This window comes from Suillus fuscotomentosus (assembly GCF_016647785.1).
Source record: "Suillus fuscotomentosus strain FC203 chromosome Unknown F5891scaffold_178, whole genome shotgun sequence".
Lineage (NCBI taxonomy): Eukaryota > Fungi > Basidiomycota > Agaricomycetes > Boletales > Suillaceae > Suillus > Suillus fuscotomentosus.
The window spans coordinates 59,211-84,328 of record NW_024539690.1 but is presented as its reverse complement, the minus strand read 5'-3'; the positions used below and the strand labels follow the sequence as shown (position 1 = coordinate 84,328).

General features: G+C 47.6%; 7 protein-coding genes across 7 annotated transcripts; 5 read left to right on the top strand and 2 right to left on the bottom strand.

Annotated features, from left to right (window-relative positions):
* Window positions 1-403: 403 nt before the first annotated feature.
* F5891DRAFT_1177335 (uncharacterized protein) lies at window positions 404-4,774 on the top strand (the record flags this gene model as incomplete). The annotated part of the gene is made up of 16 exons (XM_041365785.1): window positions 404-490; window positions 803-995; window positions 1,050-1,160; window positions 1,216-1,219; window positions 1,288-1,309; window positions 1,823-1,986; window positions 2,021-2,183; window positions 2,249-2,861; window positions 2,922-3,154; window positions 3,206-3,537; window positions 3,637-3,675; window positions 3,712-3,847; window positions 3,928-4,003; window positions 4,123-4,214; window positions 4,268-4,532; window positions 4,587-4,774. The coding sequence occupies 15 exons, from the start codon at window positions 404-406 to the stop codon at window positions 4,307-4,309; spliced, it is 2,307 nt and encodes a 768-aa protein (XP_041217185.1). The 3' UTR covers window positions 4,310-4,532; window positions 4,587-4,774.
* A 2,101-nt stretch (window positions 4,775-6,875) lies between these two features.
* Window positions 6,876-9,974, top strand: F5891DRAFT_1283064 (common central domain of tyrosinase-domain-containing protein). Its single transcript, XM_041370561.1, has 16 exons — window positions 6,876-7,365; window positions 7,421-7,430; window positions 7,481-7,535; window positions 7,588-7,691; window positions 7,744-7,921; window positions 7,977-8,074; window positions 8,131-8,214; window positions 8,268-8,370; window positions 8,428-8,445; window positions 8,501-8,515; window positions 8,570-8,594; window positions 8,649-8,675; window positions 8,723-8,805; window positions 8,856-8,991; window positions 9,040-9,764; window positions 9,815-9,974. The coding sequence occupies exons 1-16, from the start codon at window positions 7,050-7,052 to the stop codon at window positions 9,848-9,850; spliced, it is 2,013 nt and encodes a 670-aa protein (XP_041217184.1). The 5' UTR covers window positions 6,876-7,049; the 3' UTR covers window positions 9,851-9,974.
* Window positions 9,975-12,239: 2,265 nt separating this feature from the next.
* F5891DRAFT_170477 (uncharacterized protein) lies at window positions 12,240-13,522 on the top strand. The gene is made up of 3 exons (XM_041370764.1): window positions 12,240-12,674; window positions 12,728-12,835; window positions 12,890-13,522. Exons 1-3 carry the CDS (start codon window positions 12,411-12,413, stop codon window positions 13,430-13,432), a joined length of 915 nt encoding a protein of 304 aa, XP_041217183.1. The 5' UTR covers window positions 12,240-12,410; the 3' UTR covers window positions 13,433-13,522.
* A 1,385-nt stretch (window positions 13,523-14,907) lies between these two features.
* F5891DRAFT_966121 (uncharacterized protein) lies at window positions 14,908-15,775 on the top strand (the record flags this gene model as incomplete). Its single annotated transcript, XM_041376214.1, has 4 exons — window positions 14,908-15,193; window positions 15,243-15,494; window positions 15,549-15,623; window positions 15,678-15,775. 4 exons carry the CDS (start codon window positions 14,908-14,910, stop codon window positions 15,773-15,775), a joined length of 711 nt encoding a protein of 236 aa, XP_041217182.1.
* Window positions 15,776-18,717: 2,942 nt separating this feature from the next.
* Window positions 18,718-19,488, bottom strand: F5891DRAFT_987778 (uncharacterized protein; the record flags this gene model as incomplete). Its single annotated transcript, XM_041377952.1, has 1 exon — window positions 18,718-19,488. One exon carries the CDS (start codon window positions 19,486-19,488, stop codon window positions 18,718-18,720), a length of 771 nt encoding a protein of 256 aa, XP_041217181.1.
* A 3,642-nt stretch (window positions 19,489-23,130) lies between these two features.
* F5891DRAFT_1199195 (uncharacterized protein) lies at window positions 23,131-23,673 on the top strand (the record flags this gene model as incomplete). Its single annotated transcript, XM_041368725.1, has 4 exons — window positions 23,131-23,253; window positions 23,308-23,454; window positions 23,513-23,528; window positions 23,579-23,673. 4 exons carry the CDS (start codon window positions 23,131-23,133, stop codon window positions 23,671-23,673), a joined length of 381 nt encoding a protein of 126 aa, XP_041217180.1.
* Window positions 23,674-24,123: 450 nt separating this feature from the next.
* On the bottom strand, window positions 24,124-25,039 carry F5891DRAFT_1217232 (uncharacterized protein; the record flags this gene model as incomplete). The annotated part of the gene is made up of 5 exons (XM_041369337.1): window positions 24,787-25,039; window positions 24,616-24,734; window positions 24,425-24,569; window positions 24,269-24,357; window positions 24,124-24,219 (listed from the first exon to the last, which is right to left on the bottom strand). The coding sequence occupies exons 1-5, from the start codon at window positions 24,986-24,988 to the stop codon at window positions 24,124-24,126; spliced, it is 651 nt and encodes a 216-aa protein (XP_041217179.1). The 5' UTR covers window positions 24,989-25,039.
* Between the last annotated feature and the right edge of the window lie 79 nt (window positions 25,040-25,118).

The window sequence follows — 25,118 nt, the reverse complement described above, 5'->3', positions numbered from 1 at the left end:
CAAAGAGTACAGCAACAATCTTTTTGCATCTGGGCGCACTCAATCCGACGCGTTTCGAGATCGGGCCCATGTACTCATCTCGGGTGAGCTATCTTTCAATCTGCCTGGCACTTACGCTGACAACATGCCAACCAAGCGAGCGGAAATTGGCGCGGTCTGTAAAGTCTGGGAAGCTCTTCACCCCGTTAAAGTGCGAGCTGGTGTTCGATATCGATATGACTGATTATGACGGCATGCGCACATGCTGCACATCAGCAGGAATATGTAACGCTGCTGGGCATTCATCGCCAATGCCGTGCGCGTCCTTGACTCAGCCTTGCGCACGCAATTTGGATATCATCATTTGTTATGGGTATACTCGGGCCGTCGCGGCATCTATTTGTGGGTCAGTGATGACTAGGCCATGGGGCTGACCGACGAACTATGTAGAGCTGTGGTTGGGGCGCTTACTGTGATAGAAGGAGGTAAGGAGATGGCGAAGAAGGTGAATGTAAGAGGCGTGGCACGAAGAGCCACCCCGGAGATTTGCCACCTCCTCTGTGACATGCACGCGATGAAGGGAGTAGGATGTGGTATCAATTGTTGGATAATCAAGAATGCTTCCTATCCAAGGACGGCTGGCGAACGCTGCTTAAACTGGTTCCGGACAAGAAAATTGTCGAGACTCTCGAGGAGCGATGGGAGAAATAACCCGGTATCGAATCGTCGAAGAAATGGAACGAGCTGAAGGCAGGGTAATGTTGTATACACTTCACTTTTACTATCTATGCTATTACTGACGCTTCATAGGCCCGAAATCTAGCCACTCTTGAGGACATCATTCTGCAATCCACGCCTAGATGCCGAAGTATCCAAGCACCGAAACCATCTTCTCAAAGTACCATTCTGTGTCTGCGTCCCCGTTGACCCGAACCGCATGGAAAATTTCGACCCCAATGCAGTTCCCACAGTTATGCAGCTCCTTCAAGAGCTTGACAAGGCAGGCGAGGGTGCAAGTGAGTGCACCGCTTGTCACTGTGCCCGTTGTTTTCACTTACATTTTGATTCAGACTGGGAGCATACAAGTCTCAAGCCGTACGTCGACATGCTAGACAGACACGTTATGGGAATTCTGGATGATGTCCGAAGGAGAGAACGGGCAAAAGCTGTGCTTCAACACAGTGCGTGGATTTTGGTGTATATTAGGACCATTCAGATTTTTATCTCATTTTACAGCAATGTAAGTTGCAAACGATATCATTTACCCTGTTGTATTATTCTATTAATATACGCTGCCTGTCGTCTCAGTAATTCGATTTCGAGTCTTCCAGTCAGTTACGACACATCACGTCAGTCGATTACTCGTGAGACAAAAAAGTGAGGCACTGTCGTGCTCACGCTCGACACCGTAATGTGTTACATACTTATGCATCCTCCGTTTGCCTTGGAAATGCCCCCCATGTAAACTTTAGTGTAGATTTAATGAAAACTTTGAGATAATTAAATTGACTGAATTTCTACTTGAAATAATGCTACAGTATATATAATAAGGTACGCTAAATGTAAGTACCCGGACCGTGTATATGTAATCGCGGACTTGTCTATAGTCCGCGAGTCGATGACAAATAATGTCCGTCTCGGACATTACCGGTGATTAGTCATTCCCTACATTACTCATTATTCTACGTATTACTAAGCTTCTTCTGTTGTACTTGTACCTTCATCATCTATGGCTGTGTCCAACATCCCATGCTTAGGTGTCGTCGTTGAAGGAAACCATGACTGCGTCGTCAATGAGCCAATACTCCTCGTTACTTTCATCGACGTTATCATACGCTCCCAGCTCGACGACAAGCAAATGGACACTTGGAAGGCAGCCAGAACTCACGATCACGTGATGTACGGTTGCGCGGTTAAACGGTCCTGCTTCCTGCCGCACGCAGAAAGATCGACTTGGAAGGATTCAGTGATTAATTGCACGTGCCCACGTCGTGCCATGGGTCCAAGGTGAGTTTTCACTTGTTTTCTTCGCATCTATCAGCATGTTCACTGATGTCCAACCTTGGGACTCGACATTGGCCGCCTATCGCGACCAGGAAGCATCCCCAACCACTAACGACACTCTTGATTTTCATCACGAGAACCTTGGTTTTCCTCTGGCCAATTTCCCCCCAACCTCCCTGATCAGCACTATCAGGCCTCAGGTCAGGGCATACTATACTCTCCCATCCCATATCCCCCTCCTTACCTTCACGTTCATGAATCCAAGATCCCGCCTGCATTCGCTGAGGCATGGGAGTCTCATGAAGACGATCTTACTCCAGGAGCTTTCCTTGAGGCATGGCACCCCACATTCTCTGATCACCATGATCCCGTTGATTCCAGTCACGGATCGCCGAACTTGTCTCAACTTCCCGTGCCATCGTCCAGCGCCACCTTACTCAACCATCACTTACCCGCTAGAACTCCTGAGACAGCCAACGCGGACTCGGCCCAACCCCACGCACCGCTCGGTACCATCTACTTACCACCTCCATCGGATATCGTCGATGACGAAATACGTCAATCTCACGCTCCCCTCATGTCTGTTCGCCTCCGCAGGGCACGATCCAGCGGGACAACTCGCTCAAGGACCTCGCGTATGTCCAGACGGACAGGAATAGAAAGGGGAGAAGCCGCAAGGCAACTCAACACTCAGCTTCTCACAACGACGCCCGTGCAACCGACTCTTAGTGTAGTACCGTTCAACACCACGTCAGTCGCGTCGCAGGCGAAAGACACGATGAAATCACTACTCTTACGGTCGTCCTTGTTTCCCGCAAAAGATGACATCGCCGCCAAGGCGACGACTGCATGGACCACTACCGTCGAGAGCCAACCAGGTGAGTATCTTCTTGAACTGCCGCCGGACAGTCGTGCTCACAATGTTCCGTTCAAATCAGTTGAATTCCGGGATCTCGCAAGAAACGCTGCTGCTGCCGGAGAAAAGAAGCTCGTCAATTTAGTTGAAAGTATGCGTAACGATTTGAAAGAAGTAGGACGACATTTCGTATATTTCAAGTACGATTTGGGCGGCGCCGTTTTGGCGACGGAGATCCTCACGGCCGTTGAAGTCCGTGCGCATCAAACCATTGACCTCATCACCGATGAGAAGTTCCTCGATGTTACCGTTAACGTGAGTGATGTGTTTCCCGTCTGAAATCAAACTGACGCGCAGTGTCTTTAGATTAATGGGGACTTCGTCACCGTCCCATTCGGCAGCACCCCCGTTTTGCAGTTTATCATGTACATCACCTACGACAGCAAATTCGGGTACGATCGATACCTCGGGAAAGGCGTCCCCATGACCCGCGACAAGTTGCGACCGCTGTTCTTGATGACAGGCACTATATTCCGGTGGGCGCTGGGGGAGCGCTCCAGTGGCATCTTTACTGCCAGCGATTTTGTTGTGGATGACTGGCAGGCATATCACACAGGTTTGGAGAAGCGCTTCGACAATATGAGCCTGGCGCAGCAGGGAGCGCTTGACATATTAATTGCAAAGCACGTCGTCTGCCCGTACTAATCATCATGTAAGCATTTTTGTACCAGTAGTTCAACGAAACCAGCACATCTGGAGTAGCTTTCGTTCCCTTGAGTGATTGTGATATGTCGCAGTGTTGTGGAGAACTGGCATGCTTGCCAGATAGACGCCTAGTATGTCATAGAATTTAACATCTGACGTATCGGTAGCCAAACGTTTACCATCACCATGACAGTCTCTCTTCAAGCTTCAAGTCATGCACGTGTTTTCGATCCTGTGTCTCTAATACTGAACCCCAGTGAAAGTCCGACATCATGGGCCATTTCCACGGAGGTCGACGGATTTGTAAGTTCCGGGTAGTCAGTAGAGTGTCTAGACTCATCGACGGAAATCTAAGTCAAACAATCTGATTTGCAATTGAGCAGCCTTACAGCGCATGCTCAATACTGCAAGAATCCAAGCTTGTGCAATTCAACTGTCAACATGTTCAATTGAAGGTCCGTGCGTAATATATATCTTATTGCTCAAGTATTTCGTACTTCGCCACACTCGAACCAACTTCAAAAGTCCACTTGCCTGCGACTCGGAGTTTTAATGAACTCTCCTCTCACCATCATCAGTGCATTATTACTATTGTCGACTGACTTACTCGTCGCCCGCCTACCTTGAATTCTCTCATACCTTTCTTCCTCATCACGACGACTCAAATGATGTGAGTTTTTTTGCCTTGGTCGTGTCAATACTAGATGAAAACGTTCGAAACAGGGCGCATATAACCACTCCGAGTCATTCAACTCAATCTTCTAGTACCTGACATGTCTCGTGCCACACCAGTACATTCGTTTTCAGTACTGCTACTCTGATTCACTGATCTGTTATCAGCCTAGGTTTTGGATCAAGAGGACTTCTGCTCGTTATGGTTCGGGCACCAATAAATACCACGAATGCTGTCAAGCGGTATCATTTTCATTCATTTCATCGTGCTCTATTCTTATTGTTACAGAACTATGACATTGAAGCTTCGAATCTGGTAAGTACTCATCCTATTCCTATTAATGTATGCTCATTTGTGTATTCCATCTAGGTTACTGACCGCATGTCGTCCGCAAATACGGTCAAAGTCCCTGCAAAGTTCTCTAGCGGCACGTTTCATTAGCCGGGCACCGGGGTAGGACAATCCTAGAGGGAGGAGCTAGCGCGAATGAGCGCGGGTAGATTTTATTCCCATGTTTTGTATTGTATGTCATGTTGCAATGCATCGATTTCCGTATATTTGCGTCGAAGCCAGCAAAATATCAAAGGGATACACAGTTATATTCAAATCTACGGAATTCTATCCAGTAGTCAATGCATTGAAAAGCATACACCAGCGTTGATGCGCATCGTTTTCGCAGCTACGGAAAGCGCAGATACCGACGCGTATCTACGCAATAAGAAGTGTCACAGCCACAGTATATCTGCGTTGCTGCGGGTAAAACGTCGACGAGCGAACTCGGAAGCATAAAGCCGTTGTCTTGCGAAAAGTCTTCGATAACATTATAATCGAGCCAATATTTGATGGGAACTGAGAACAATCAGTGACATCAACGCTAGTGAGCTTCCGTCCCTTACTCGTTACGAAGATAGCGTGTTACAATTTTGTTACTAAGCGTCAAGCCAATCTCTATTTGTTGTCGAGGGCTAAAGCCGTTGTCCTGCAGAAAGTCTTAGATAACATTAAAATCAAAGCAATATTTGATAGGAACTGAGAAAGATCAGCGACGTCAACGCTAGTGAGCTTCCGCCCATTGCTGGCTGCGAAGGCCGCTTGTTACGATTTTGTCACGGTCTCATCTAGCAAGTCTATGTTGGTGACCATCCATGGCTAAGTATGATCAAGTCAAATTTCTCGTGGTATACATAGTCATATTCGGTAGGAGCAGAATTACATCATCCTACAGCTGCGACGGGTACAATTTCAAGGACTCATACGTTCGCTGATGTCGTCCATCGAATCATCGCCGAGTATTAGAAGAAATGACCACCCTCCTTCGTCTGATGATATCGATAAAGGGCTATTTACTAGTAGGAGAGATCATCCATTTCATTGATTGTTCCGTTTTGCAGATAGTTGGTCCGGTAAACGTCCCACTTACAGTAAGCCACCATTTTCTTTCCTCGATGAGCTCGCGAAATTCTCACTATCCACATGTAGTATCTGAGACTCAACGCCCACGGGTAGTTAGCATCTGCATCGCAATCAACATGATTCATCATTCTTCGACTCGAGACTTGCAAGCACCATAGCGCCGCGTACGTCTGTGCGACCAACCTGATTCATCTAATGCAACATCTCCACGGGACCCGAGTATCATTCATGTGCCGGTGCGATCTGCTATGTCTTCACTTGGCTGATGAATTGTCCTGGTGAGGTTCTGTATGCGGAACCTCGCCTCACCGGTTAGTGTCACATTATCATTCGTGTTCGATATTCTTCAGGCGTGTGGTACTTGACTTTGTTTTACAAGCAAGGGTGGTGTCTGCATGTCCACAGTGATTGCGTTCCTGGACAGTCATCACCTATCGAAGTCTGGCCTGGCTAGGCTAGTTCCTCACCAGTTCACCAATGGACCGACAGCTCGGAGCCGTCCGGTCTCTTGAATAATCAGTACATTCTCAACCCTGAAGGTCCACCGCTATCATTGACTCCTGTTTGAGTCGACCAAGCCTTGCCCTCGATCACTGTTTTTGTTCAAGGTCCTGTTATGTTACTTTGGCTATTTGATTGCAAACAATGTTCTACCTTCGACAGACGGCGTTCAGTCATCTGCCTTCCGGCAAACATCTAATACCGATGACTATTATTCAAATCGGCCACATCGCTGATTGAAAAAGAACTTTCTTATTAATCTTTCGAAATTAGTTCGTTCCAGTATGATCTGATCTTCTATCGTGTGTTTCGAGCTTGCGTTTATTTGCACACTAACCAGTACTAGGGGTATGCGGACAGACTTACGTAGATGAGACATCGCCGGCATGATGGCAGCTGGGCTGTTGAGGGACAGCGTCCACCACGGCATTTAATGCCCTTCTGACGTTATGCCCAAGATCAAGGCCATCACATCATTGTCTTGATGTCATGCAGGTGTCACACTTTTGGTCTACAGCATGCAGACTGCCCTAATAAGAGACCTTCATTCCTCTATTTCATTGTGTGATTATTACACAGGTTTTTGGGTCGGAGGGGTCTATCAGCCGCGACATCCATTGTCCTCCATATAGATTAGATCATCGCTCCAATCCACATGCAGAACATGCTATTCAAATTCGATCCTATGGGCGCTGCGCAGCAGATCCGACCGGTATGTTCCACTCCATTCTCTATCAATTACCACATCATCTGTCTTCCAGTGCCTACGCAAGTCTCCGCATCAACTGTACTAATCAGTCACCTATGAGAGTCGCCGATTAGCTCCGCGCAAGGCGGCTTTGTCTGCGCGCCTGTTGTATGTATATAAATGCAGCTGGTCAAACCTGATTTGTTACCGCTCCCTGACCTACTCCAACAATGAGCTCTGTTGAATACCACTATCCCGTGATCGGCCGCAAGGGCACTGGAGGCATATTTGATCGCTTGCCTATCCAGACGCTGGAGAAGGACCATCCCTACCAATTTGCATTGTTTATCCTTTCTTTCAATGCGATCCAGCAGCGTTCCGATGCTCCCCAAGTTGTAGAAGAGCCTGCAGCCACCTTCATGGAAATTGCGTCAATTCACGGCAGGCCCTATGTTGAATGGGCTGGTGACCGCAACAAGGATATTTCAGCTGACTATAGCGCCAATGACAAGAAAGATACCAATCCCGTTCCTTCCAGATTTGGAGGTATGACCATCGTTTCCGCCGTTGTTCTCTATAGCCTGACAATATTGTGTGACAGGTTACTGCAAGTAAGTTGATATACCTCCTCTCGCTCTGTTGATTTAAAACCTTTTCTCAGCCATGGCGCTGTTGTGTTTCCCACCTGGCACCGCCCATATGTTATGCTTATTGAGGTATGTTCAGTACACGATCATGCCTGACGCACTATTCAATTCAGTTCTATAGCAATCGATCGGAAACATTGCTGAAAAATTGGCCCAAGACATTGAAGCTAATAACCCGGATGAAAATGGAGTATGGATCAAAGCTGCAAAGGAACTACGTTTTCCGTGCGTGATAAATCATTCCTGACACTGATACAGCCATCTATATTACGCGCAGATACTGGGACTGGGCCGGTAAGGATGTACCGGAGAATGGCCTTCCTCCTGTTCTGTACGAAGAAAAAGTCGAAATTATGGCTGTTGGTGGTAAAAAACAAATCGTCCATAATCCACTCTCGTATTTCTCGTATGTCGGTGGAGTCCCATCCGACTTTAGCGATGAGAAGGATGATTCGGTAATGTTGCCTTTTCTTTCCCAGATCACTGAACATGCTCACATGTAGTCTGTAGACAGGACAAGTAGCGTATTTCTCCAAGTGGCAGAGGACATACCGCTACGCTTCTAGTACCCCGGACCCTGAAGGCAGTCATACAGACTTGTTGCAGAAGTGAGAATCCATGGGAACATGTTGCGCGAGACTGGTGCTGATTTTGCATTCGCAAGGACATTCAAAGCCGGGGCAAACGATCTGAGACGCAGAGTCGCTCAACTCTTCACGTTCAATGATGATGAAAATTCTGCGATAGCGTATGTTTTAATTTCTGCTAGTATTATGTATGTATTGACGAATATGCTAAAAGTTGGGATGACTTCTCCAATCATACTGCAGAATCGAAGAGAGATATAGACTTCATCAACCGTGGGTCGCTTGAAGGCGTGCACGACACTGTTCATATATTACTTGTGGGTGGAATACACTTGCTCCAACTTTAAAGTATGCTTACTCCAGCGATGAGTTAGGGCGGGAATGGACAAATGGTTAGTTGCTTGCGTGCGAATGAAGCTTGTTGATCTATATGAACCAAATTTGCAGGCTTACCCAGACTACGTGAGTAATTCCTTCTGACCCTCTGCAACGATTTTGGCGCTCACGTTCACATAGGCCGGTTTTGATCCTATCTTTTTCCGTACGTGAACAAGTGCAAATTACCCGTCTGCATTACTTACGTGGTTTCCTTCAGTTCACCATTCGAATGTGGACAGGCTATGTACGATTTCGTTCAAGGGTGTTATCTTGTCATTGAATCTCTTTAAGTCGCTCTGTGGGAGTGGTGCTACGCCGAATACTGGATGGGAAGCGGATATGAACAGGATGGGGAGCAATACCCTTGGACCCAGGTATGGATTGGACGATGTTCTAACACAGATACTCAATAGTTGTCTTTTAGGCACGTGGCACGTATGCGCAAGTTTACAACGAACAACTCCTTCCAGACGGGGCGCTCCAACCATTCCGAACGGAACAAAGAGACTACTGGTCCTCTTCTCAGACCCGATTTTTGCACGAACAAAGCTACCCCAAGTGTATGTAGTGATCTTATCTATTGGATGACATAAGTTTACGTTGGACAGATTACTCGTTTCCCGAGTTTGAGGGAATTAAGGTCGATCAAGCAGCCGTGTCATCCCAAGAGCGTGCCTCGGCGCGCAAAAGGGTGCAAGCTTACTATGATTTTGATCCGCAAACTAAGGCGAAACAGGTGACCTCGCAAGCTTGGAAGCACTTACCTGTTCCAAACAAGGAAGATCCTGCCGTGCCAAGTGATCATACCGTTATTCCTCACTACCGCACATTTGGTGTGCATGTGAAACTTCTGGAGCATGCATACAACCGCTCCTACTCATTCCAGCTTCACCATAAAGGGAATGCTCATTCGAGTCCGCAGCTCGTAGGTACCATTGCAGTCTTTGCAAGGCCAGATCATTCTCCTTGTAAAGCATGTGCTGTGCGTCGTGAGGCAGGATCCATAGTTCGCGGGCTGATTCCCATTCCTCCTGAATTGATCGAGAGCATCATCAGATCAAACGGAGGCGGAGAATCAGGGATTTCGTTCGACCAGACCCTCGATCACATCAAAGGGGAGTTCGTTGGAAGGCTTGTGGATGCTACTGGCTCAGAGCTTGCCGGGGCTGAGGGAGGGCTAGAGGTGACCCAGGTACCACAACACCGTGCCGCTTCTCGTAGAGTTGCTCCCGTAGAAATTTCTCTGGTGTCAGCTGCTGTTGCTGAGCACGTAGAGGACAAGAATCGTCCTGTCTACCTATGTGACTGGCAGCACCATAACAGTATCTTTAACGTGAGTTTGTTTTTCTTTATTCTGGCAATTCGCTGAATGAATTTTGGCAGGGTGGATGGCTGGCGACTCACAAGGATTCAGAGTGATGCAACGCGCTTGGTTGACTTAAAATACTTGGATTCGATTGGCCAAATTCGCCACAATGTCGAAATATTTTATCCATGTACAATACGTAGTATGCTGTAATTATCTATTAGGGTTCTTGCCTTGATTCGGTCTTGGACGGGGATGTCAAATTCTGACGCATGTCGAAGAAAGTGTACGAGGCAGGTCAAAAGGATAGGTAGAAGTAAGAAGATCCAAGGAATGGCTAAATGCAAAAAAACGAGCACAAAAACGAAACGCGAGGGTAGAATGGTAAGAGACAGCTGCAGTCACTCACTGAAAGTCCAGGGGTTGTTGGACTTGCTCTCCAACCCTAACAACACGTGTCAACTTGTCCCTCTGACATTTTTGTCAATGTCAGCAGTCGTTGATATAATAAAAAATGTTGCGAGAGCGCCAACATCATTCTAGAATATAGGGGGGCAGCGGAGCCGATTCTTCACCGACGTTGTCGGCTTGTCACTGGTTCGTGCAGCGGGATCGGTTGATTACTCAGTTGTTCAGTGTATGAGATGCGGAGATTTACAGTTCGAAGTTTAAGGCCATCATCACTGAAAGTACTAGGTTGAGACCATAAAAAAAAGAGAAATGTGCGAAATGCACGCTGAATCTTCAACGTATGATCATTTGGTTGCAACATCGCGGACTGAATAAGGTCGAGGAATGGTTTGTTCCCTGACGAAAGAGATGAGGTAGCATCGAGGAAACCTCGAATGTCCGGCCGAGGGTAGCCGCATGCGATCCAGCAAGCTAAAGTCAGATTGTGAGTAAGACAACACAGATAGAAGGAAGAGATTTGAGGTGACGAGATGCAAGCTTGAACGTCCTAACATTCATTGAGCTTGCTCGCAGATGGTCGCATCGGCGTTACTTACAAGAAGTCTGCTATGAAGCCTTTGTATTTTACCCATCTGCGAGTAGAGTAGAGGATGGCGTTGGTCTGAAAGCGTTGTTCTGTATTGCATTCGATCTCACCTGGCTGTGACAAGTCGATTGTCAATCGCTCAGCGTAGCACCATATATCAGCATCTTACTCCAACAGGTTACAGCAGGCCTACCATTGCTTCTTCATTGTAAATTCTGAATGCATGAGCTTTTCGCGAGAATGGAGAATGCATGTTGTTCGAGCTGAGAGGGTACAATACTTGATAGATATCGATATATTGAGGGAAAGCGAGGCGAGCCTAATTGTTACCTCTACTGCACTCGTGCCACCAGACCTGAATAGGAAAGGGGAAAGGGTCTAAGATTAACGTTCAAGTTGTCAATGCACGCAGTACTCTCGAGAACCTCTAATTAGGGAATCTGTTTACGATAGTTTGTCGCACCTTTGACACCTCCAGCAGCAGAGTGTCATCTGGGCCAAAAGTACAAGCCAAAGCGTGGGACACGAAGGCAGCCAACGGCACTTCCAGTTGTGTTTAAACCACGCTCACTGTTTCAACGGCCATGCCAATCGATCCCGCCAAAGCGCCCGCCGCTGCCGCCTAACATCCCGTTGGCTTCTCCTTGCCCGCCCACCTCCTTGCCACCACGTCAAAGAGAAAGTCAGTTATTGAGGGTACGGTACATCAGGAAAGACGGGCTCGTTGTGTCGCTGCATGGCAGCAAAAAGGCTAACATCCATGGAGGTAAGTCCTTGGCGCTGTTGCAGACAGTGAGTTGAATGAGAAACAGTAACGGACATAGCAACTTTCATACTCCGCTTGGAGGTGCCGAATCTGCCGACCGATTATGGGCCTGCCATGTTCCAGACTTTGTCCGGAGATGCCCTCTGCAGCAGCTACTTGCCCAGGCCCCAGGATTCCGAGTCCAAATGATGTCTGTCGTGCGTCACACATAAATTACTCAGGGTGGACACCCCCAACATTCCTTCAATGTTGTGCACCTCCGTGTACACGGAAAGTTTACTTGTATAGTCAAACCACATAGAAGAAAGACGGTCATTCCAGGAATCGAGTGTACTACGCTATCGAGGTTCGATGGCGCCAAAATATGCAGACTCACCAAATCGTATGTACAGTTGTTCAATTGCAACTGAGACGCCTGTCGTTAGCAGAAAGTCTGCATTGCAGCATCTCGACAAACACTCTAGTGCCACTCGGAAGTCGGAAAGTGCTTCTTGCTTTGTCTCCATCAAAAACGTGCTTCAGGCAAACCCCGATGTGATTCGCTTGTTCGTCCACACTGCACAACATCACATTTGATGTCCTAGACGACGCTTGATTCGCATACACTCTCAGCCGGACGAGGCCGGAGTCTTAAATCTATACACAATGCAGAAGAATTGTGTCCACAGAGATTTGTCCACAGCCGCAGTGGATGGAGATCACAGAATAAATGAAGAGGCTTCAATATGCGTGTCCTCCCAACTTCTACCTGCTCGACTTGCCTCGTATATCTCTCCATCTGCATCCCCAGCAGAGGGGTTTTTATTTATCACACAATCCTCATCGCTCGACTTGATCACTGATCTATATTCCGCTTGTGCCCAGCCCACTTTCCAGCGGTCGAGTTTATCTTGGAGTTTTTGGTGTCACCATGAAGCCCTTTTCATCCCCGAAGGCGTCCTCCCGCCCCGTGCTTAGAATTACTATTCCAAAGGTTAAAAATACAACTCCATGGCGCTCCATGGCACTAGTGTTGCAATCTTCGAGAATTTCTGCGTTTTCGTGGAGACGATTGCTTCGTCCCTCACGAAAGAGCAAGTCCCGTGATGGCGAAACACATCTCACCGAAGGTCTTACCTCACCGTCTGAGACACTTGTCGGGTCTCCGATCCAGGAGGAATTGACTAGCCCGAAAGTGATTATTACTCTTATATTATAAATGATTGTTCTCTAATTCGTTCTGCACAGCTGGTCCGTTTCGATGAGTCGCCGACGTACTTCCGCACCAGGCGCCGAATCAAACCTCACAGGTCCCCCACTCCAAAGGGGGCATTGCGCTCCTGTCTTGTTATAAACGTTTGTGCGCTCTTCGACATTGTTTCTCTCATCAATTGACGTCACTGCTTCCAGAATACCGACCCCTTCAGAGAGTTTCTTTCGGATGATGATGACGACCATTCCGTATATGAAGACTGCCTTACATCCTACCCTGGCTTCTTCAGGGACATGGAGGATCTTCTAGAGCGCGAACATCTCGAGCAGATAGAGATTGAAAAGTCTCGCTCTCCTTCCTGGGAGCTCACTGAATTTGGCTGCACGAAGATGGATCCGCAAGATTATTTAAGCTTCTGCTTGGCTAAGCAAGCAGAGAGGCAATTACGACAAGACATCGAAGGGTGTAGAAAGGTGGTCTACGACCATCCGATGACGTTACGCTGGCCTAGCCGGGAGATTACTGAGCGACCAGTTCAGGAACCCCCGGTCATTCCGATGACACCCCCACGACTTTCCGTTCCAGAACCCACACCAGTAACTCTCAGTTGGCATGAGCAGATTGCATGCGATGTCACTGATATGCTGATTTCGCTATGCATTGGACTTACCATTTACATGTGTATTTATATTTGGGGCATCTATTGTTTCTTTAGTGGCGATTTTCAGGATGAAGAGTAGCTGCCATCGGTATTCAGGGGATCGAGAAGTCCATTATCTAGCGCTTAGTACCTTCCTCTTGCGATGTACTATTGTGTAAATCAATACTTGTTATGCTCGGTCGGCCCAGCTGTTTGTTTGTACCTATTGAAATCATAAGGTGCTGCCTTCCTTATTCGATACATAGATATCTATTCTTGTTACCACAGTGTACTTACCTGTATGATGACCGCCCATATCAGTCTACCCGTGTAACATGTTGGAATCAAATTCTCCATCAACCTTCGTACCATCGCGTGCTCAGCAGATGTCGTAGAAAGCCCCGTGGTGAGCTAGGCAAGTACCTTCGCGCGCGAGGTCGAGGTCAACGTGGCCGTACAGCAGAATTCCACCAGCGCCCAATGCTAGAGGGTGAAGTTGTCGGTCTCGACCCTGATTCGAAGGGCCGAAAGAGCTGCAACATAATCATTCGTGGCGGCAAATTGGATCAAATGCCGATTGTTATGAAGAGCTCGAGCCTGAGTTGGATTCTGACGGTGAGTGATGAGTGGATGATGCGTTGAGCTTATGTTTAACACTGTGTAGGAGATATTCGTGAGCCGTAAGTAGACTTCTCGTCATTTCTTGCCAGACAGCGGTTATCGGACGTGTCGGAGACGACTGGTTGCGGTGCCTCAAGTCGATGATGCTCACATCGACCATGAACTCGCACATATCTCATTTCATCGTTTCATACCTCTCACGTCTCAGAAAGGACGGGTATAGGTCATCAGATGGTATACAGAACTTGAAGAAATGAATCACGAAAAGGCTGTTGCAGATGCCAGTCGAGGTGACTTCAAGTCTTCAACTAATGACAGCCGGTGTGTAGACCTACCTGTGTAGACTGCCAGTGAACCGTGATTAATATTGTGGTTGACAGATCCAAAGCACGATTTCGTCCAAAGGGCCGTCCGGGTCGGGGAAGCTTAAAGCAAATCCCTTATATTTGCACGGCGTAACATTACTTTCTCAAACAACTGTAAAATTCTTATCTACTATCCATGCTTGCAGTTGCAGGCAACGCCTGAAGCTGGTAGTAACTTGAAGCTTGAAAGGCGAAAAAGGCCTGCCCAGCCAGAGTCCAGTGCATCAGACTGTGCACTCCCACAGATCTTAGCCTATGATGGCGGCCACAATGGGTGATTTTCGACGATCAAGTCCTGACGTTTTGTTTATTGTATGCGAACACATGTGGGTGATGGAACAACGATATCCACAGTGCAGCACCGTACATCATAGCCCTAAGGCCTGAAACTGCGAACTTGAATGTCCACAGTCGCTTGAGCTTGAAACGCGTACCAGACAAAGAACGCAGCGTCGCCAAAGCGTCGCAGCCACCAACCACCGCCGTGGTTTATTTGGACCTGTTGAAGCCAACAAGCTGATTTATAATGATACGGTCTTCTTTAGGTTTATTCACATCTGGCACCCACCTAGCAATCTGCACATGTAACATGTCAGAATCGAATGCCTCGTTAACTTCCGAGTCATCGCATACTCGCGGGAGAGGTCGTGGGAAGTCCCGTGGTGGGCTAGGAAAGTACCTGCGCGCACGAGGCCGTGGTCGAGGTGGCCGCCCAGCAGAATTCCACCAGCGCCTAGTGCTGGAAGGTGAACAGGTTGTCGATCTCGACCCTGATTCGGAAGAGACGAAAGAACTTCAACAAAAGTACGCACGGCGACACATTGGATCTAACGCCGATCGTTATGCGGAGCTCGAGCCTGAGTTAGATTCTGACGGTGAGCAGTGCGTGAATGATTTGTTGAGTTTATGTTTGACACCATGTAGGAGAGGAGATTCGTGAGCCGGAAGTAGACTTGTCGTCATTTCTTGCGAGACAGAGGTTATCGGACGTGTCGGAGACGACTGTGGTTGCAGTGCCTCCAGTCGATGATGATGACATCGACCATGAACTCGCACATATATCGTCTCATCGTATCCCACCTCCGACTTCTCAGAAGGGGCGCGTACAGGCAATTGAGTGGGACGCAGAACTTGAGGAAATGAGTCGCGAAAAAGCCGCTGCAGATGCAAGTCGAGGTGATTTCCAAGTAAATCATAACTCGAATGTAAGAGACTGAACGTGTTTGATAGATCTGAAGGCGCGATTCCGTGCAAAGTCGGAGAAGCTCAAAGTAAAGCCTTTGTTTTCACGCGATACAAAACAAGGTAGAGTCCTCTTATCTGTGAACATGATCTCGTTGACAAGTACGCATCGGCCAGGGGATAACTATTCTGAGGCGCCAGCTCTTCCTAATGACACGCCGAGGAAGGCGCCCCAAGTGGAGATGGAAAATTTTCTTGACGATCTTCTCAGCTAATGACCTGTATCTTGCGCATGACTGTTCACGGGGGTTGATTCTCTTCTCGCCCCAAGTATATGTCAACATGGTCAAAGGCTAAATGACCTCTGAAGGTCATCAACATCCATCATCGGCGCCGGCTTTTCCACATCCATGTCCTGAATCCAGACGTGGCGGAGACTGGTAGCTACGTCAATAAGCTCCATGGTTGAGCTCAGCCCGGATATTGTTAATGCTCCCGCGTTTGCGGGTCGTTCATTCGTGCTGTCACTGACTGATATCACAATTGGCCATCTACTCGTAATAAATAGCCCGAAGACAAGAGATGGTACGCTAACTGATGGCCGTGGATAACGGGAACACGATCGAAGAAAGACGAAAGAGACGATCGGAGAAAGAACGTGTGGTGAGTAAGTATCTGAAGCTACATTTATGCAGTGATTTGACCGGGTAATGAAGCATCTCGGAAGGATTAACAAAATGTACACCGAGATCGGAAGAAACTGACCCGGGTGCAACAAGTACAGGATAAATACTTGAAGAACGTAGCATCAGTATCATATCCCAGGACAAAGGGAATGACTCACGATAACGTTTCGAGGGGCCGAAACAGCCTTAGACTAAAGGAATGGAAATGGTAGAGCATGGTGAGAAATCTGAGCCATCATCAGTGGGGCGAAAGGACTACTGTGAGGCGAATCTACTTACAGATGGCCTTACGAGATCACACAATAGGTCCCCGTTGACCAGTAACAGTCTTGATCCAAAGGTACGGATGTTTTCTCGTCACCCTCATCATAGTGACTCGGGGATGATAACATCATATCTTCGAGATGGAAGAAGGAGTCCATGCTGTGTCGTAGTATGTCTTGATTTCTGAGCAAGCGGATAGGCTAATTTAAAGGCGATGCGAGATATATCTGCGCGGGAGCTTCCGCGTAGTGTCAAAGTATTTGGTGTCGAGGGAAGTAAATTATGGTACCCATAATCATCCACAGTTGACTTTATATATCTTGCCCGTGATCCACAAGTATTGTCCTTTTCATCTAGTGATTACATAATACAAGTGGCCTCAGAATTCAAACACCGCTCCTTTGTTGCACGCTGTAATTATTATTATTATTCAGATAAACTTGGCATTGTGATCCACTGTCATTGATGTAATGGCTTTAAAGAGCCAGCTGTATAGAGCTTTTTGCTCAATCATCCTCGTGAACTACTAACCCCAAACACTTCCAGTCATTACGCCGTTGACTCTCACAGACTGCTCTAACTTTGCACTTCGCTCTTCGTAAAACCCTCTTGCTGCTATTCATTCCATGGACGCATTCACATCTATCACCTCGCAGCTTTATCCATTAATAACAATACTGGGGAATGATGATCTCGCAGGGGATTCCGACGGAATCCCCGTTGACCATGAGAGTAGGCCACTGTTAACTGCTGGATATTGTGTCATTGCTTGATGTCGATCATCGCCATAATGTTGCTTGTGTGACAATGTAAGCCCCCCTTCTTTCATTGCTTGCCAATCAATACTGAAGTGTACATTAACAGTCACAAGATTCGTCGAGGGCCTCCAGAGCCTCCAACTACCGACTATTCATGCTTCTCTCACCATCAATCTCGTGTACCGTCCACTCTTTCGTCGTTATTTTCGTTTTCGTTTGGTACACGTAGTCGAGTTATGGTTTTTGCTGTTCCCGTTTGTGCCGAATTATTGCTTCGTGCCAATCCTAGCCTGTTTCATGTCCATTGGTCACTGAGTGTGGTGCTACTGTGTTGCGCAAATCTTGAGCACGTAGCTTAGTATACTGTCCTCAACTTTCATCAGTGAATTCATCAGTCCTCGATATTGTAGCCGTGTGAACTATAGACGAATATAATTGTGTGTCTGCTAAATATCACTATTTATATGCCAAAATATTGAGTTGTTGAATACATGACTATGTATACCTGCAAACGTAGACTATATTGAAGATTTCATAACGAGATCATGACTCTGCGCCATCGTACCCGGCAAGGGATAGCAGGATCTTTACATTAACTTTGTCGGGCATTTTCATCTTCGGTTATTGGTGCCTTGAGCTACAAGGCTATTGATGACTTTATCTCGGAAAGTGGCATTAGCACCGGTCATCACATCTAGATAAGCATAAAAGTTTGCAGCGAGGTTAAGGTATTGTGCTATCACTTTAATTACATCCCGCATGTTGAGTAGTCCCGTTGTCCTGGAGTAGTCTCGTTCTTCGTAACATATGCTTTGAATTGCCAATCTATTTAAAGCTATATAAGCATGGAATGTGTTACGACGTGTGTCGCGTGCGGACTGGGATGATCTAACAGCGACGATCACGACAGTGATACCTCGTGCTGAGAGTCCGAGGTCGGCTCCTACAGAAGAGCAGGAGTTGCGTACGTTCACGGAGGTGAACGATGATAGCGAGTTACAGGCAGAAGGGGTCTCAAGTCCTCCTGAAGGTACGGGTCTGATGTCGAGCAGGTAGCTTTAGCAAGACAAAGGTTTCGATGGTAAACCCAGTAGGATTAAAGTAAGGAACATCTACTTTAATCGTCGACCTTTATATAAGGCTACTCTATCGTATCTAAGCTCAGCTTGAAGCTGGGTTCTAAGTGCTTATCTATCGAGTCAGAGATACCATGCATGAGGCAGGCTTCTATCAGTACATGAGGCAACACGAGGCTTGCCTTCTATCTTGATAACATATATAGGTCTTCTAGACCTATGTCGTCATATCATGTAAGCGATCCAGATCGCTTACCTAATCCGGCATCTTCTGGACTTCTCTTCTATTCGCATCTATCATCAAGGCCTAAAGGCCCGGGTATCGTGTCGTTGCCGTGCAAGGTGGCAGAGGGCTGGTCGTGTAGCTGGGGGCTCACGTAGTGACTGTAACATTACCCCATTACTACGCACAAAGTCACCGGCTTTGTACATCTTAAACGTCTTCTTCCATCGTAGCAACAAGTGGTGTGGGAGTTACTGGTGAGGAGGTGGAAGGTACTGAGGGAGTTTCAGGGACAAGGGAAAGTTCAGTGGGATGCTGAAGTTCTAGATCCGCGAGTGCCTTATGGTTATGCTCCCAATCTAAGAGAGCTTCGAAAAACTTCTCTTCATCGCTAAACTCTTGGAGTACAATGCGTCCGTTGAGTCGTGGGCAGTGGACCGACAGATGGTCAGGTCCTAGTTCATCGCAGATGCAACAAACATAATCTGGACATCTTCTGAACTGATGTCCGTATCCTCCGCAGCGCTTGCAGAGCGTTCTACGGGTTCGATCTATGGTAGCCGCCTTTCTTCTCAGCGGGCGTACCGGGCGGGGTTCTTCTATAAGTGGCTTCACTTCAACTTCTTTTATCGCTAGGTCGGTGATATCAGAGAAGTCGAGGGGGAGTAGGTGAAGTGCGAAGTTTCTAATCCGCCGTTGCAGATGAAGTACAGCAAGTTTCCGAGTTGCTTCATCAAGGTCAACACGATTAGCTACATCTTCCAGCAGCTTCGTGGTTCGTATAATGCAGACGGTGAGGGAGGTGCACGCTGCAGTTCTGGCGTCTTGTTCACCAAGGATTTTATCGATCGCTTGGGAGTACGCGGGGGTCAGGATAGCGGCTTCATTGAACGCGCTGTTTTCCGTCATTCTGAGGACTGTTCCGTAGTCTGAGTCCTTCAGTGTCATCTTGATAGAGTCGTTATCGATGGAGTTTGTCATGATGATGATGGAGGTTCGTTGGGAGAGATGTTCAGGGATCGAGAGGGTTTATAACCTTCTTCCAGATCAATCCAAGCTCCGATTCATTCTAAACTTATCTTTATCGTTATCTCTTATTGTCTTATCTAGCCATGAGGCTAACTCGTGTTCGAGATTCTTCTTCGCTATCAGAGGGAGAGTGCCGTGATAGGTACTATCGTCCTTTATCTTTGTTGAAAGATCAGGTCATCATCAGAGGGTGGTCGTCATTGCCATGATGGGTTCTAGAGGGTTCCAAGGGCTTGCAGGAGTTTCCGTGGAGTTCGTCTCGTGATAGTTTAGCCTCGTTCCGGAGGTCTAGTCTTCTTATCTCTTTAGAGATCTATTCCTAGATTCTTTATTAGATATCGAAGGTGGGGATCCGAGCGTGGGTGCCAAGGCTTTGTAAGAGTTTCTTGGGGTCGTCCAGCGGGGAGGTCGTCTTCTATTACCCTTTGTTTATATGTGGTCTACTCAGGTGGTCGAAGTGCAGTGATGAGAGGGGTCCCGAAGCTTGCAGGAGTTTTCCGGGGTTCGTCCTTGTTCATCGTCTAGTTTTATGTCATTACGGACAATCGTAGTTTAGAGTCTTTTCCGGACTATATCTAGTTTTAGGTCGTTCCGGACCTTATCTAGTTTAGGGTCATTCCGGACCTGCATAGAAGTTGAGTTCGGGATTGGTGATCAGTGTTCAGGGTGGAGTAGGCGTGGAAAATAAGTAAAAATAGAGGGTTTCACCCCCTTACTAAGCCATTAGTCACCGACTAATCATATCCAATCAGAAGTCTAGGCCAGGGAGCGGGCCGTCGTCTTCGAAGTCGTTTCCTTCTGAATCTACCATTCGCAGATCATGCGAAGAGGGTACGTTTGTGTCTTCATCCTCGTCATCCTCGGAGTTGTTCATGTCAATAAATCTGACAAAACTCGGCCCGTCGTCTAGTGCTTCCTGTTTTATTTCATTTTGACGGTATGCTTCATGGATCGAAGCGATTCGGTCAATAAAAATATCCTGGGCTTCTTGTAACACAGGAGGGAGTTCGGTGTCTGAAGATAGCGTCATTGTTTCTTCGGAATTATGCGCGGGTGTCATGGAGAGGTTGAGGGAATTCGGCGGTTCATCGGCGGTTAAATATGCCGGTTCGGGGTCTTCCTCCATTGCGGACTCAGGACTTTCATAGAATCTGAGTTTTTTGGCGGTGGGAGGGTCTTCGATTCGGACTGCTCGTCCTTTTCCGAGAACGGATATCGGTTCTCCAGAAAATTCGAATCTCTGAGTTATTGCTGGTTCAGGGGCCAGTCTGGGCGCCTTGGATACAGGCGGTTCTTCGTTCATTATCGCACGTCCCTTCCCAAGGACTTGTGCGGGCTCTGCCGAGAATTCATATCGGGCAGGTACGGGATCTTCTTCAATCTTCATCGGCTGAACAGCCGGTACAATCTTCTTCGTTCGTGGCGGTTCGGGATAAATGTGGTCAGATATCAGCACCGGTCTGGAAGTCTTCTTCTGAGTTGTCTCCGGATCAGTGGCCGGTCTCTTCTGTTCATATCTTTTCGCTGCAAGGTCGATTCTTGGCAGCGAATCTTTCTTCGTCACAGTTTTCGCGGGCTGTGGTGCGGTTTCTGAAGGTTCAACGGGGATTCCGTTCTGCGGCTCTTCGTGGGCCGGTGCAATTCGTGTCGTTCGGGCTAGTGGTACTGTGCCCGAAGAGAAGGTGCGGGGAGTTGTCGGGGATACTGATCGTTTTCTCTTCTTTGCCACCTTCTTTTCTTCTTTCAGGAAGAGGGGCGTCTTGCCGTTCTTTTTTCGATCAGAATCTATTTCTTTTTCCTTCTTTCGGGAATCTGCGGTACTCTTGAGGGTTACCGCGCCGGTTTTCCAATTGATCAAGGGGTTCTGGCTGATGAGCCAAGGTCGTCCAAGCAGGAACTTGTCTTTCGGACCAAGTTCGGCTAGGTAAAACCGTTCGGAAATTACCCGTTCATCGATCTGGAAAGTAAGGTTGCAAAACCTTTCTATTGGCTTCTTTCCGAAGCAGGATCCGTCAGCGTTCGAGAGTGTCAGGGGGTTCTCTAGCTGGTGCGTCAAGATGCGGTGCTGCGTGATTACGTCCTGGTTGACAAAGGACTGACACGCCCCAGAATCTACGATCATAGATGTCGCGATGGGGTTACTTCTTGTTCTGGAAATCAGGGTGGCGTTCACCCGTAGATCATCCTTAGCCCCGGCCACCTTAATAGTGCGCAGGCGGGGTTCTTCTTCGATCATCTTTCTCCGTGAGGTTCGGGTCCATTGAGGACAGCTCGCGGCTTTGTGTCCGATGATGTGGCACACAAAACATTTCTTCTCTCGCAAACAGAGGCGAGTCTCCTTCCCGGTGAGGTGTGCGGCGGCGAAGGTGTTTCTGGTAGTTGCCATATTGGAGATGGTTTCTACGATCTTCGTGGTATCCTTTTCTTGGAGCTTTCCACAGTGACGGCGGTTCTTATATTCTTGCGACTGGTCAGGCCGGTACGATCAGGGTTCTAAATCAGGGATATGAAAATCCTTCGGGATCTAGGTTCGGGGTTCTACGAGTGTCGGTAACGTTGACAACAAGTGCGATCAGTTATCTAGTAGCCTGTGATGGAGGCGTACAATAAGGGGACTTTAATCCTTTGTTACGACGTGTGTCGCGTGCGGACTGGGATGATCTAACAGCGACGATCACGACAGTGATACCTCGTGCTGAGAGTCCGAGGTCGGCTCCTACAGAAGAGCAGGAGTTGCGTACGTTCACGGAGGTGAACGATGATAGCGAGTTACAGGCAGAAGGGGTCTCAAGTCCTCCTGAAGGTACGGGTCTGATGTCGAGCAGGTAGCTTTAGCAAGACAAAGGTTTCGATGGTAAACCCAGTAGGATTAAAGTAAGGAACATCTACTTTAATCGTCGACCTTTATATAAGGCTACTCTATCGTATCTAAGCTCAGCTTGAAGCTGGGTTCTAAGTGCTTATCTATCGAGTCAGAGATACCATGCATGAGGCAGGCTTCTATCAGTACATGAGGCAACACGAGGCTTGCCTTCTATCTTGATAACATATATAGGTCTTCTAGACCTATGTCGTCATATCATGTAAGCGATCCAGATCGCTTACCTAATCCGGCATCTTCCGGACTTCTCTTCTATTCGCATCTATCATCAAGGCCTAAAGGCCCGGGTATCGTGTCGTTGCCGTGCAAGGTGGCAGAGGGCTGGTCGTGTAGCTGGGGGCTCACGTAGTGACTGTAACAGAATGGGCTTTCGCAAAAGTAGTTCACATGACTCCCATGTGTCTCACATACTAGGCTCGCTGTCAGTGTTTTACTGTGAAGGCCGAAGGCTTGAAGCACTGCATATACAAGGACTTTCTCAAATACATGCCGGAGTAGCGCCTGAGTGCAAAATAAGGAGCCCTCTGGGCGTTGTGTGCATTGGACCCGGTGATAATTCTCACTGCTTGTAAGGAACCGTCCGAAAATTCAACAAGTATTAATTGACAAACAGCGGGACGAGAAACAACTGTATCGACAAGATTTTGAAAACAACGGTTGAGATAAATTGAAATAGGTCTGGGAGACGGCAGTGGACTTTGAAACAAGCCCCCATGCCGAAAAAGGAAATCAACGTTATCGATTTCACCCCTCCGCATCGTATCGTGCAGAAATCAGTATCTCAACATCGAATCATAATCGAAAGACTTACCTGTACCATGGCACCTCAGGATGAGGTAAGAGGTCCATCGTGGTATCCGATTATGTGCCTGACTCTGACGGTGGATCAGCGTTGCTGCGGTATCGATCGCACAAGGAAGATAGTAGCCGAGAGGAGGGAGGCAGAGAAGGAGAGGCAGAGGGAGGCGAAGAAAATGAGGAAACAGGAGATGGAGAAAAAACGGGAGAGGGAGAGGGTAGAGGACTCGGGGAGAAGGGTTAGTGTGATGTTGAGATGGCGGCGTGGGCTGTCGAATATGTTGAAATTTTGGAAAGGGCGATCAGATTGAAGGTTAGTATCAATATCAATATCAACGCAAATCCAGCTGAGGACATCGTTAGTCACCCCCCCAACCAACACAATCGACCGCATTCAAGCTAATGAACAGTCACCCTGTCTCTCAAAGCAAAGTGCTGGTTCTGAAGTCGATAGATAGCGTGTGATGGTTTCAGAACTGTGTAGCGAGGGATGTTCTTCACAATAGCTTTCTTGATTGTCGCTTTTTTCAATGTCATCAGCAACCTGTTCGATTTCTTTGACAGATATACCTTCGCTAGCCCCCCGTGCTTAAGACATCCATTCTCCTCTTGCAGCTGACAATGGTGGGGACACATTGTTCACATCCCAGATATTGACTCTTAAGAAGCTCTCGCCCTCGTTTGCCGCCTTCCTGTGCACGCTCAGTTTGCTGCCTGACCAAGTAGGTGCTGCAGCTTGTGCACTAGAAGTCGTATTGAAGTTGCACTTGAAATCTTCGACATCCATCCAAAACACCGAATTCTCTTCACAGAAGTTCGCCTTCAGGAAATCACGGAAGAGAGTGTGATATGATGGTTCTTCTGGGATATATTTGAGACGGTGCAGTGCACTCAGGGGTCGAGCAGGCTCAATTCTCGCGCTCCAACAAGCGTGGCGGCATCGTGAGACGTGAGCCAGTGGAGTTGTCCAAGAAGAGAGAAACTGGCTCGAGATCTCGGACCCCCTTCAATGTGAGCCATGGCTTCACTCCTCCTTAGTCCAGAATCGCGAACCTGCATGAATGTGTAAAAACGAACATTGATAAAATACCAGTATGCACCTTTTAGCGGACGGACGTGCACTAGGACATCGACGTCAGGACCTATGTTCTCTGGTTGCACACATGGAGCAATGACAAACTACAGCAAAAAGTGGAACTTCTCACTCACAATGCATTGCTTGTAACAGCCGCTGCTCATCAATGAAGGGAATCTTAACAATTGCTTCCCATTCTTGCTTCTTCTCATTTAGGTCTTGCTCGAATTTGAGGGGGTAGAAATCCAATATCGGTGAATTTGCGTCGTACATTAGATCCTATGAGTGATTAGTCTAATGCACGACACAGGGCCACTGAACGTACTTGATATGCTAACGAAATGTGATCCATGCTTGCGGGTGGGAGGACGCCCATCAGTTGTTTGAAAGGCAGATATTTACCCAGCTCAAATGCGAACAACATGTCGCCAAGGCCGCATAAATCTTGAAGAAATCGTGAACATAGTGCAATGAGGACAGAGAATGCAAAACGTACCAGATATCCGTGGTGCGTAATGGTAATTGTGAAACCAGCCCCATGAGGCAATCCCACTGTAATAGAGGGAGAGCTCCAAACTCTGGGCAAGATAAGGTGCAAATCGGCCGCCAAGTGTCGCGCAATAGACAATGAGTGTGTCGAACACTTGGCATTTCTCATCAATAGTCGAAGTGCGGATTCCAACGATATGACCATCCATCGAGATGGTCTCCCAGCCTTCTCACGTCTTGCCGACATCGTCTTCATCATCTGTGTAGCAAGGTAAGTGGGTACCATGACCCGAATGAATGACATTACCATAAATAGAGACATTGGCTTTTGTGCTGGCT